At 38.9% G+C, this 13,349-nt stretch overlaps 1 protein-coding gene across 1 annotated transcript in view; it reads right to left on the reverse strand.

Annotated features, from left to right (window-relative positions):
- The window catches only part of NAPB (NSF attachment protein beta), a 67,647-nt gene that overhangs the window by 14,538 nt on the left and 39,760 nt on the right, over window positions 1-13,349 (reverse strand). Inside the window, exons 6-7 of the mRNA XM_036244960.1 lie at window positions 6,617-6,672; window positions 6,409-6,493 (exon numbers count right to left, since the gene is read on the reverse strand). Of these exons, the coding sequence (XP_036100853.1) occupies window positions 6,409-6,493; window positions 6,617-6,672 (141 nt within the window). The remainder of the gene's footprint in view (window positions 1-6,408; window positions 6,494-6,616; window positions 6,673-13,349) is intronic.

Consider the following 13,349-nt stretch of genomic DNA (forward strand, 5'->3'; position numbering starts at 1 on the left):
GATCATATCAATAGACCCTGAAAAAGCACTCGACAAAATCTAGCACCCATTTCTGATAAAAACGCTCAGCAGTGTGGGAATAGAGGGGTCATATCTCGACATTACAAAAGCCATATATGAAAGACTTACAGCCAACATCATAGTCAATGGGCAGAAACTAAAAGCATTTCCCTTAAGAACAGGAACAAGACAGGAATGCCCACTTTTGCCACTCTTATTTAACATGCTTCTGGAAGTCTTAGCCACAGCAGACAGAAAGAAAAAGTAAAAGGAATCCAAATTGGAAAGGAGGGAGTGAAACTGTCATTATTCACAGATAACATGATATTATACATAAAAAATCCTAAAGACTCCATCAAAAATCTACTACACTTAATAAATAAATTTGGCAAAGTAGCAGGATACAAAATTAATGTCAATAAATCAATGTCATTCGTACACACCAATGATGAACTCACAGAACAAGAAACTAAAATAAACAAACCCATTTACTATTGCAGAAAAAAAAAATTAAGATACCTAGGAATAAACTTAACCCAATAAGTAAAGGATCTATTAGCAGAAAACTACAGGACATTGAACAAAGAAATAGAGAAAGATATAAAAAAGTGGAAGCACCTACCTTGCTCATGGATTGGAAGAATTATCATCTTTAAAATGTCTATACTATCCAAAAAAATCTATAGATTCAATGCAATCCCCATCAAAATACCAATGACATACTTCACAGAACTAGAACAAATACTCCAAAAGTTCATATGGTACCAAAAAAGACCCCAAATAGCCACAGAAATCTTGAAAAAGAAAAACAAAGTAGGTGAGATAACAATACCGACTATCTGGTTATGCTACAAAGCTACTGTAATCAAAACAGTCTGGTACGGGCAGAAGAACAGGCATATAGAGCAATGGAATAGAACAGAGAACCCAGAAATGGACCCAAAACATTATGCTGAATTAATATTCGACAAAGGTGGCAAGAGCATACAATGGAGTAAAGACAGCCTCTTTAATAAATGGTGTAGGGAAAATTGGACAGCTACATGCAAAAAAATGAAACTAGACCATCAACTTACACCATACACAAGAATAAACTCAAAATGGATAAAAAAACTTAAATGTGACTTATGAATCCATAAAAATCCTAGAAGAAAATGTAAGCAACTAAATTTCAGACATCATACGCAGCAGAATTTTCACTGATACATCACCTAAGGCAACAGAAACCAAGGAAAACATGAACACATGGGACTACATCAAACTCAAAAGCTTCTGCACAGCAAAAGATACAATCATCAAAATAGAAAGGAAACCCACTGTATGGTAGAGCATAATTACCAATGACACAACAGATAAAGGGCTTATTTCCAAAATATATAGAGTGCTCAACAACAACAAAAAAAAAGACAAAGAACCCAATTAACAAATGGGCAGAGGACCTAAATAGACACTTCTTCAAAAGGGACATAGAAATGGCCAACAGACATATGAAGAAGTGCTCATTGTCACTAATCATCAGAGAGATGCAAATTAAAACAACAATGAGGTATCACCTCACACCTATCAGAATGGCTGCCATCAACAAATCATCAAACAACAAGTGTTGGCAAGGGTGTGGAGAAAAGGGGACTCTAGTACACTGCTGGTGGGAATGAAGACTGGTGCATCCACTATGGAAAACAGTATGATGTTACCTCAAAAAATTAAAATTTGAACTGTCATTTGACCTAATGATCTCACTTCTTGGAATATACTCTAAGAAGGCTGATACACCAATCGGAAAGAATATATGCACCCCTATGTTCATAGTAGGACTATTTATAATAACTAAGATCTGGAAACAGCCCAAGTGCTCATCAGTACAGGAGAGGATAAAAAAGCTGCGGTACATTTACACAATGGAATACTATGCATATGTAAGAAACAGAGATCCATTGCCCTTTGAGATGACATAGAAGGACCTGGAGAGTATTATGCTAAGCGAAATAAGCCAGTCAGAGAAAGGCAAGTATCATATGATGTCAATTATATGTGGAAGATAATAAACAAAATAAGCTGTCGACCAAAAGAGATCCAGAATCATGGAAGTAGGGAACAGACTGACAAAGCTCATAGGGATGGGGGATGGGAGGGATGGGAAGAGATAAATCAGAGAACTTATATGTATATATGCAATTCAACTGACCTGGACACTAGGCTGGGGAAGGCAGCAAGGGGGGATGGGAGAAGGAAGGAGAGGATCAATGGGGAAAAAAGGGGGACATCTGTAATACTTTCAATGATAGAAAAAAAAAAAAATGAAATGAAGTCTTGCAGTGGGACATTTTGATTCCTTTGAGGTAAAGAGAAAAAGAGAGTAGCTAAAAATGTACTAGAAGAAATATAGCTAAAAAAATTCCCAAATTTGATTCAAGAAGTTTATTGAAACCCAAATAGGATAGAAGTAAAACTATTCATGCTAAGCCACATTAACTGCTTAAAACTAAAGACAAAGAAAAAAATTGAAAGCAGCCAGAGAAAAATCACCCCTTGTTTACCAGGGAAAACCAACAAGAATGACAGCCAACTTCTCATCAGAAATCAGAAAGACCATAAGTGGCACTTTTTCAAGTACTAATACTAAACAAAACAACAAAACATCAACCTAGAATTCATACCCAGAAAAAATATGCTTCAAGAATAAAAAGGAAATCAAAACATTCCCATATGAAGAAAAACAAAAATAATATATTGCCAATAACCTACTCTAAAAGAATGGTAAAAGAATATTCTTTAAACAAAAAGGAAACAATAAAGATGTAATCTCAAAAAATCAGGAAGGAAGAAAGAATACAGCAAATAAAATGTTATGAATACAATAATCTTTTCTTCTCTTGTCTTTTCTAAATTATGTTTGATGGTTGAAGCAAAATTGTGACACTGAACAATGTGGTCCTAAAAGTATATAATCAATAAATCCAATGAAATAAATTTTAAAAAATAAAACAATATAGTAGAATTTTGAGACACAGCCAAAGCAGTGCTGAGAGGGAAACTGATAGCACTAAAGCTGCATGCACACAAAGAGGAAAATCAGTAAGCTAAATTCCCACTTGAACTCACTACAAAAAGCAAAGTAAACCCAAAAATAGTGGGAGAATTAAAAATAAGAAAGGTAACCATGAAAATCAATGAATTTGAAAACAGAAAAACCATAGAGCAAATCATTGAATTGTTGTTTAAAGAATGAGTACCAATCCTTCACAAACTCTTCTAAAAAACAGAAGAAATGGGAATACGTCCCAACCCATTCCATAAGGCCAGTATTACCTTGCTACCAAAACCAAACAAACACATCACAAGAAAACAAAATTAAAGATCAATATCTCTTATGAATATAAATGCAAAATCCTCAACAAAATATTAGCAAAATAATTCTGGCAACTTACAAAAAGGATTACATGACTATACAGTTAAGGATTAATTTTGTCTAAAGTGAGGTCTGGCCTTTGCCCCTGACTCCTGGGAGGTATTCTCTAAACCCTTAGAATGTCCAGCCTTATAAGAGTGTTTTTTGTTTATTTGGGGTCCTTGGGTAATGTGGTTTGACTCAACCTATGGAGGACCTGGAAGAACTGGAGAATATGGTCAGCCACAGAAAGTTCCACACTTGGAACTCTCCTGGACCCTGCCCTATGGCACCAATTACTTTAGCTGATTTTAATGTGTATCTTTTTTATAATATAACATAACTGTGTGTATAATAGCTTTCATTGAGATCCATGAGCTCCAGAGAATTTTCAAATCTGAAGGTTTTCTTGGAGATCTCTAAACTTTGCAATGAACAAGAAAAATTTATCCTAGGAATGTAAAGTTGGTTCAAGATATAAAAATCAATGACATGTACTATCTAATAGACTTAAAGGACAAAACAATGCAATCCTCTCAATAGATGCAGAAAAATCAATTGACAAAATCTAATATCCTTTGATGATAAAACCAGTTAAGCCAGAAAGAAAATGAAACTTCCTCAAACTAATACAGGACATCTATTAAAAAAAAAAAACACAAAAAAAAACCCCACAGCTAACCTCATACTTTATGGTAAAAGGCTGAAAGCTTTCTTTCTAAGATGGAAACAAGACAAGGATGTCTGCCCTTGCTGCTTCTATTTAACACTGTACTGGAAGTTTTAGCCAGGACAAATGACAAGAAAATGAAGTAAAGGGCATTCAGATTGAAGAAGTAGTAAAACTATCACTATTGGCATATGACATCATTTTGTATATTAAAAAATCCTTAAGAAATTCACAAAACAAACATTAGAGCTAATAAATAAGTTCAGCAAGTTTGCAGTATATAAAACTAGCAAACAAAAATCTGAAAAGAAAATTAAAAAAACAATTCCATTTATAATAGTATCAAAAAATAAAATACTTAGGAGTATACTTAACTAAAGAAGTGCAAGACTTGCACATCTGAAAACTATAAACATTGAACAAAATTAAAAATCTAAATAAATGAAAAGGCATCTTGTGTTCAGACTGTAAGACTTAATGTTGTTATGATGACAATATTTTCCAAATTGATCTACAGATTCAATGCAATCCCCATCAAAATCCCAGCTAGTTTCTTGCAGAGATTGACAAGCTGATGCTAAAAATCATATGGAAATGCAAGGAACTCCAAATAGCCAGAGCAATCTTTAAAAAATAAAGTTGGAAGACTCATACCTCCCAATTTCAAAATTTACTACAAAGCTACAGTAGTTGAACAGTGTGATACTGGCCTAAAGACAGACATATAGATCAATGGATTACAACAGAGAGCCCAGAAATAAACCTTTGCATACTGGTTAAATAATTTTCAACAAGGTACCAAGACCACTCAATGGTGAAAAAGACAGTGTATTCAACAAATAAACAATCTACAGGCCAAAAAAAAAAAAGAATGCAGTTGAATCCTTAACTAACATCATATATACAACATTTACTCAAAATGGATCAAAGATTAAACCTATAAAACTCTTAGAACAAAACATAGGGGGCAAAGGTTCATGACCTTGGGTTTGGCAATTTCTTGGATATGACATGAAAAACACAGGCCAAAAAAAAGAAAAAAATAGAAAAATTGTACTCAATAAAAATTTAAAAATTTGAGTATCAAAGGACACTAACAACAGAGTATAAGGGCAACCCAAAGAACAGGAGAAAATATTGCAAATCACTTATCTGATAAGGGATTAATGTGAAGAACTTCTAAAACTCAATACCAAAAAAACAAATAACCGGTTTCAAAAATGGGCAAGGGAACTGAATAGACATTTCTTCAGGGAAGATATATGAACAGCCAATAAGCATATGAAAAGATATTCAACATCACTAATCATTAGGGAAATGAAAAATCAAAGACACAATGAGAGACTGTTTCACTAATTAGGGTGATTATTAAATAAACAAACAAATAAACAGAAAGCAGTAAGTATTGGTGAGGATATGGAAAAACTGGAACTCCTGTATATTGCTGGTAGAAGAGTGAAATAGTGCAACAACTGTGGAAAACAATTTGGCAGTTCCTCAGAAAGTTAAAAAAGAACTTGTCACATGTTCCAGCAATCCCAATCCTAGGTATATAGCCAAGAAAACTGCAAATATACCATCAACAAAAATTTGAACACGTCATAGCAGCATTATTCATAACAGCCCCTAAGTGAAAGACACCCAAATGTCCATCAATTGATAAATGAATAAACTACGAAATATTATTCAACTATGAAAATGAAGTATCAATATATGGTACAATATAAGTGAACCTTGAAAAAACTTATATTAAGTGAAACAAGCTAGTCACAAAAGGCCACATATATTGTAAAATTTCACATATATTAAAGGCCTAGAATCAGCAAAACCATTTAGATGGACAATAGATGGTGGTTTCCAGGGACTGGGAGGAGAAAATGGGGGTTTTTTTGGGGATGATAAAAATGTTTTGGAATTAAGTTATGGTGATAGGTACACACCCTTTGTGAATATACTAAACACCACAGACATGGTAATCCTTAAAAGGATTAATTATAGCCCAGCCCAGTCTCAGTGGGTTGAGCGTCACCCCATGGACTGAGAGGTCCCAGTTTGATTCGTGGTCAGGGCATATGCCCAGGTTGTGGGTTCCATCCCCAGTAGGGGGCTTGCAGGAGGCAGCCCATCCATATGTCTCTCTCACACTGATGTTTCTATCTCTCTCTCCCTTCCTCTCTCTCTAAAAAATCAACAAAAAAATCTTTTTAAAAAGGATTAATTATATAATGTGTGAATTAGATCTCAACTAAAAGACATTAAATTTAAAAGTAAAAAAAAAAAAAAGATTCAGAGTAAATTTTACTGGAAATCGAACAGATAACTGGAAATTTTACTGGAAACTGAATCTCACCTGCTCATAGATCTCGATGGCTTTCTGGTATTGCTCAAGCTGGGCAGCATATGCTGCCACCTTTAGCAGGCACTTGTTAGCTGAACTGAAATCAAGAACAAGAGAAGAATAAGTAACAAATTAATAGAGAAATAAAAAGATATCTCAGTATACTTTCATTTGGTATGGTATAAAACACTCACAAGTACAGTAGAAAACTAATACTTGCCTATTGGATTCTTCTCCTTTGTAATAGTCAGCCGATTGTTCATAATGTGCGATAGCCTAAAAATACACACATGTATTATTCAAACTACTTGTTTAAAGAGTTGCATCTAAAAAACTACATTTGCATAAGTATTTTTCTTATAAATAAGCCTATCCCAACAGTAAACCTTTCATAACTTGGTCTACTTTATTTAGGGCACACAAAAATGTATGCAACTCTGGAAGCCTGGTGGCAGAATGCTCAATATCCATCAAAATCTCTTCTCCCTCTCCCCTGTGGCAAATACTCAAGCTACACCATTTTCCCAGCCTGTACTGCAATTACAGTAGCCTAAGACCTATTCTTTCCAAAGGAATATAAACAAACATGCTGTAAACTACTTCCAGGCTTGGTCCATACATCTGACTGCATCCTTCTCCAGGCCTTTTCCCATTCTCATGTGCTACAATGGCAAAGGACAAGTCTAGAGTGACAATGGAAGCCACAAGCCAAAGGAGGCAGAACTTTTGTCAGCTTGGTTCCTAACTAATTACAAAGGGCAGCAAGAACCTCAACACGCAAACCCCCACTACTGCCAAACCGAGAACAGCTACACTGGATTGTGATTTTTGAGATATGTGAAGCTCTATTAAATTTAGATTCATGGCTTGCTAAAGCAGTACAGACTATCCTTACAAATAACCCAAGTGTCATCTAGAATAAAGATGTTGTTTTCATTTTATTTTTTTTAATCCTCACCCGAGGATATTTTTCCATTTTTTGGACAGATAGATTGGGAGGGAGAGAGAGGAAGGGAGAGAGAGAGAGAAACATCGATGTGAAGGGACACATCGAGTGGCTGCCACCCGCACGACCAACCAGGGCCGGGGACAAACTGCAACCGAAGTACGTGCCCTTAGCGGAAACCGAACCCGGGTCTCTCCAGACTGCAGGCCGACGCTCTAACCGCTGAGCCAAACTGGCCAGGGCTAAAGATGTTGTTTTCAAACTAAAATGATGAATTAATAATTAAGTGGAGAAGAAATGGAATGCAGGCTGGAAAGCCAGAAGCTCTTGTCCTGCTGTGACATAAGATTTAGTGAAATCAAACATGTGTCAATTCAGAAGGCAAAACACATGCAAGCTCACTCTTTTTCTCTCTTCAGAACACCTGTGCTTTTTCCCACCCCCTTCTTTCCCCAGGACTCACTAGTTCTCTCTCTCTCTCATCCCCACCCTCCCTCTTTCTGGAGCAGGCTGGAGACTTTCTGCCACTCCTTCCCCCAGCACATTTTCTTTGCCTTTCTTTTTCCTAAGCTCCAAGGGCCCTTCTTTTGCCTCTGTAACTTGTTTCTTGAGCCCATGTAGCCCAGCTGACTCACTTCTTCCAGGGCTCCCTTAGTTCTACCTCTGTGGCTTTCTAAATAAACTCTTGCTTGTATTTAGAAAAAGAAAAAGAAAAGCCCATGTGCCTACTAGAGCTAGAAACTATGAAAATAAGGTCTATGGAAAGAACCAGATGATATTGTATGCTGTTATTTTCAGCCAGGTTTTATAAGAAAAAAAGAACTCTTAAGGAATTAGCCAGTGTGTAGGCAATTATGAAAGAAAAGAGACAAAGTCCAGAAATAGGATAAGATTGGAAAGGCCAATACCTCTAATGGCAGTCTAAATAAATTATGGGTGAGAAAAGCTTTTCTGTAACAGGCCACATAAGAAATATGTTAGGCTATGTGAACTATACAATCTGTTCTCACTATGTTTTCTCTCCTGTGGTAGCACAAAAGCAGCCACAGATGATGCATAAATGAAAGAGTGTGGCTATATGCAAATAAACTTTATTCATGGACTATGAAATTTCAATTTCATTTAATTTTGTGTCATAAATGCTTTTCCCCTCAATGACTAAAAAATGTGAAAACCATTCTTAGCTTGTAGACATACATAAACAGCTGGTGAGTTTGTAAACCGCTGCCTTAAATTTCAAGGTTTTTCTAGTAAACCTAAAAGAAACCTATGTGAAAATCAGATTTCAGGTGCTGCTCATCAATTCAATGGCTTCAAGGCAGCCCTAATGAGTTAAGAGAGGCCCAGAAACACACACACACACACACACACACACACACACACACACACACACACAGAAAATATAACAGGCTAGGGAACTGTATTATGAAACCACTTTGGTGTGGTTATGGGCACAGGGAACTGACTGGAGGCAAACAGACCTGGCCCACAATACATAAGGTCCCCTTTCCTGCAGATGTTAAGGGTGAGAACCAAGAATGCAGATCCACAGGCTGATGGGGGCAGAGGCAACATTGACAAAACTGGACAGTTTATATTTATTTATTTTTTCTCTCACCATTTATCCCCCTTATACCTTCATCGACCTCCCCCATCTGACCCCCCTGCAATCACCAAACTGTTGTTTGTGTCCATGGGTTCTTTCTTTTATTTTTTTTCCTTTTTTGCTCAATCCCTTCACTACCCTCCACTCCCAGAAGAACTGTATGCCTGCTCTCTATGAATCCAGACAGTTTTGTGAAAAATTGACATTTCTGTGTTTGAATGATTATTTTGGGGTCTATTTGTTTCAGCCACTTAGCCTACTCAAACTAATATGCTCCCCTCCCCCAAATATTCTCAGCATTATTGAAAGGGTTCATAATGTTTTAACAAAATTAAATTCCATTCTGACGAGTTATTCCTGCACATAAACACCCGAATAGTTTTCTAAAAAACATGGGAACCATAAAGATAAGGGGTTAATGATGGCCTTGGGAAACTTGAAGGGACCATAAAAAAGAAGGAGATTAATGATGGCCCATACCTCTGCTAGAGCAGACTCCTTACCTCTAAGACCACTTATATCAGCCCTGACACCAATTATGCAGTGCAAAGAGAATGTGAGTTTTTGAATGTAGTTTTTTTGTGGTTTATTTCTGTAGTTTGGGCCTATAAAAACCAGAGAATAAAGAGATTTCAATGTTGGGCTCTTTTAAGAAGTCAGCCTGCCTGCACCCAGGCATATGCAATAAAGCCATTTTGCTCTACATTGGCCTTGCGTTGTAGATGTGATCTCCCACTGGCTCAGACCTTTTAATTATTAATTTAAGTGGTTAAATATAATGGGCTACCTTGCTATGATTAAAAGTAATGGATAGAGTCCTGGCCAGTTTGTCTCAACGGTTAGAGTGTCGGCTCATGAACCAGAGAGTTCTGAGTTCAGTTCCCCACTAAGGACACATACCTGGGTTGCAGTTTGTCCCCGGCCCCAGTTGGGGTCATGTGGGTGGCAACCACTTGATGTGTCTCTATCACATGGATGTTTCTCTCTCTCTCTCTTCCTCCCTCTCTCCCTCCCACTCTATCTGAAGATAAATGCAAAAAAAAAAAAAAAAAAAAAAAAAAGTCCTCGGGTGAAGATAATAAATAAAAAACAAATGAAGGTAATGGATAGAACCCAGCCAGTGTGGCTCAGTGGATTGAGCATCATCCCACAGACTGAGAGGCCCTAGTTTGATTCCCAGTTGGGGCACATGTCTAGGTTGCAGGCACAATCCCCAGTGGGGGACGTGCACGAGTTAGCTGATTGATGTTTCTCTCTCACATCAATGTTTCTCTGTCTCTCCCTTCCTCTCTCTCTCTTTCTAAAAAATCAATAAAAACATATTTTTAAACAAGTAATGTATAGAAAATTCAACATGAAAGACTTCCAGTCAAAATGGCAGTGTAGGTAAACATGGTACTTGTCTCCTCCCATAACCACATCAAAATTACAATAAACTACAGCACAACCATCATTCAGAACTGCCTGAGATCAAGCCGAATGGAAGTCCGACAACTACGAAATTAAAGAGCAACCACATCCAGGCTGGTAGGAGGGTAGGAGGTACAAACGGGCTGGTCCCACACCCACATGTGACAGATAAAAATCAGGAGGACACCTCAGCTGTGAAGGTCCTCCCTGAGAAATGAGGGGTCCTCATCCCACACCAGGCACCAAGCTCAGGGTTCCAGTGCCAGGAAGAGAAGTCCCCATAACCTCTGACTATAAAGGCAGTGGGAACTGAGGCTGAAGGAGGCTGAGGCTGCTGGAGCCCCAGGCAGCTCCTCTTAAAAGGCCTGCACATGGCCCTGGCCAGTTTGGCTCAGTGGTTACAGCATTGGCCTGTGGTCCAGAGAGACCTGGGTTCAGTTCCCGCTAAGGACACGTACCTCGGTTGCAGTTTGTCTCCAGCCCTGGTTGGGTCGTGTGGGTGGCAACCACTCGATGGGTCCCTTTCACATCAATGTTTCTCTCTCTCTCTCCCTCCCTCCCACTCTATCTGAACAAAATATCAAAAAAATGTCCTCGGGTGAGCATAAAGAAAAAAAGCCCACGCATGGACTTACTGGGACTCACTCCTTCTGAGCCCCAGCATGGAGGGGAGGTAGCTTGAAAGGCACCAGAGACATATGGGAAGCAATAACCTGTTTGGCCTTGGGGCAAGGGCTGGAGAGGCAGCTTTCTCATAGACAGACTTGCTGGTGGAGGCCATTGTTCCTTTTGTGAGCCCTTCCCTGGGGCGGTAGACAGCCCCCATACCTGGGACTCCAGCAACCTGGCTCATGCCGTTTGCCCCACCCTGGCTATTCCCTGAGACGCTGCCACACCCAACTTTCAGACCTATGCAAGCTGTTTCCAGTGGTTTTGCTACAGGATTTTGTTTGGCTCCTGCTTCAGATTTTCCTAAATTCTCTCACACAAGCAGCATCTGGCCACAGAGAGCCCCATACCTCTCACTACGTGGTCCCAGGCCCAGCACTAGAAGCAGCCAGCCTTGGTTCACAATTTGGCTTTGCCTGGGCACCTCTAAGCCCAGCACAAGCAGCAGCCATCAGCAGATCGCTTTGTAGCTTATGTCTGGTGGCCCCAGGTAGAACACAGATAGTGGCTGACCTTGCCCCAGAGCCAGCACACCCAGTGGACAGCTTCAGACCACGTCAAAGGGCCACTACCCAACCACCTCCACAAGTGACACATAAGGAATAGACTCAGGGGGTACCAGACCACTGCTGAACTAAGTCTTGCTCTGTGTGGTGGGCTCCTGCACAGCTGATCTTCCAAGAGAGTCAGAGGTTCAGTGGTCAGTGGTTAGTGGGCACAGCCAGTCCTTATAGTTGATAAGTGTCAGTAAAACCCCACGATCTATGTGCCAACAGAAATTCTGTTCAATTACAACAGAAGGGTGTAAAGTCCACACAAGTGATACACCTCGAGGACCCAGCTGGGTGATCAGGGAGGCTGTGCCACTGGACCCTACAGGACACCTACAACAACAGGCCACCCTAGAAAACCTAGGAAACATAGCAACTCTACCTAACACATAGAAACAAACACAGGGAGGCAGACAAAGTGAGGTGACAAAGAAACATGTCCCAAATGAAAGAACAGAACAAAACTCCAGGAAAAGAACTAAACAAAATGGAGATAAGCAATCTAACAGATGCAGAGTTCAAAACAATGATTATAAGGATGCTCAGTGAACTTAGTGAGAATTTCAAGGAACTTCATGAGGATCTCAAGAGCATAATAAAGGACCAGTCAGACATGAAGGATGCACTAATTTAAATATAGAATAATTTACAGAAAATTGATAGTAGAGTTGGTGAAGCCAAGAAGCAAACCATCAATTTGAAATATAAGGAAGCAAACAACACCCAATCAGAACAGCAAAAAGAAAAAAAGAATCTAAAAAAATGAGGATAATATAAGGAGCCTGTGGGACAACTTCAAATGTGCCAACACTCGCATCATGGGTGTGCCAGAACGAGAAGAGAGAGGGCAAGAAATTGAAAACCTATTTGAACCTGTCTGGTCTCGCTCAGCAGTTGAGCGTGGACCCATGCACCAAGGGGTTACTGGTTCAATTCCTAGTCAGGGCACATGCCCAGGTTGTGGGCCAAATCCCCAGCAGGGGAGGGGGTGGGGCACATGCAGGAGGTGGCCAATCGATGTTATCTCTCATCGGTACTTTTTTTTTTTGGACATTATTTTTTATTTTTATTTTTTATTTATTTATTTTTTTAATTTTTTTTTTTATTTTTGTTACAGATTTTTCTCCTTTTTTACCCCATTGACACCCTCCTCCCCATCCCCCCCCACCCCATCTCCAGCTTTGTTGTCCATGTTCATTGGTTATGCATATATGCATATAAGTTCTGTGGTTTATCTCTTCCCATTCCCCAACACCTCCTCTTCTGAGGGTTGTCAGTCTCTACCCTACTTCCATGTTTCTGGGTCTATCCTATTCCTCAGACTGTTATATTTATTATATTCCATATATAAGTGAGATCATGTGGTATTTGTCTTTTTCTGCTTGGCTTGTTTCACTTAGGATAATACTTTCCAGGTCCCTCCATGTCATCTCAAAGGATAAGAGATCTTTCTTTCTTACAGCTGCATAATACTCCATTGTGAATATGTACCACAGCTTTTTGATCCATTCGTCTACTGATGGACACTGGGCAGTTTCCAGATCGTAGCTATTGTAAATAGTGCTGCTATGAACATGGGGATACATATATTGTTTCTGATTGGTGCTTCAGGCTTCTTAGGATATATTCCTAGGAGCGGGATCACTGGGTCAAATGAAGTTCAATTTTTAATTTTTTGAGGTAACACCATATTGTTTTCCATAGTGGCTGCACCAGTCTGCATCCCTACCAGCAGTGCACTAGAGTCCCCTTTTCTCCACACCCTCACCAA

This window comes from Molossus molossus, unplaced genomic scaffold, assembly GCF_014108415.1.
Source record: "Molossus molossus isolate mMolMol1 unplaced genomic scaffold, mMolMol1.p scaffold_m16_p_6, whole genome shotgun sequence".
Lineage (NCBI taxonomy): Eukaryota > Metazoa > Chordata > Mammalia > Chiroptera > Molossidae > Molossus > Molossus molossus.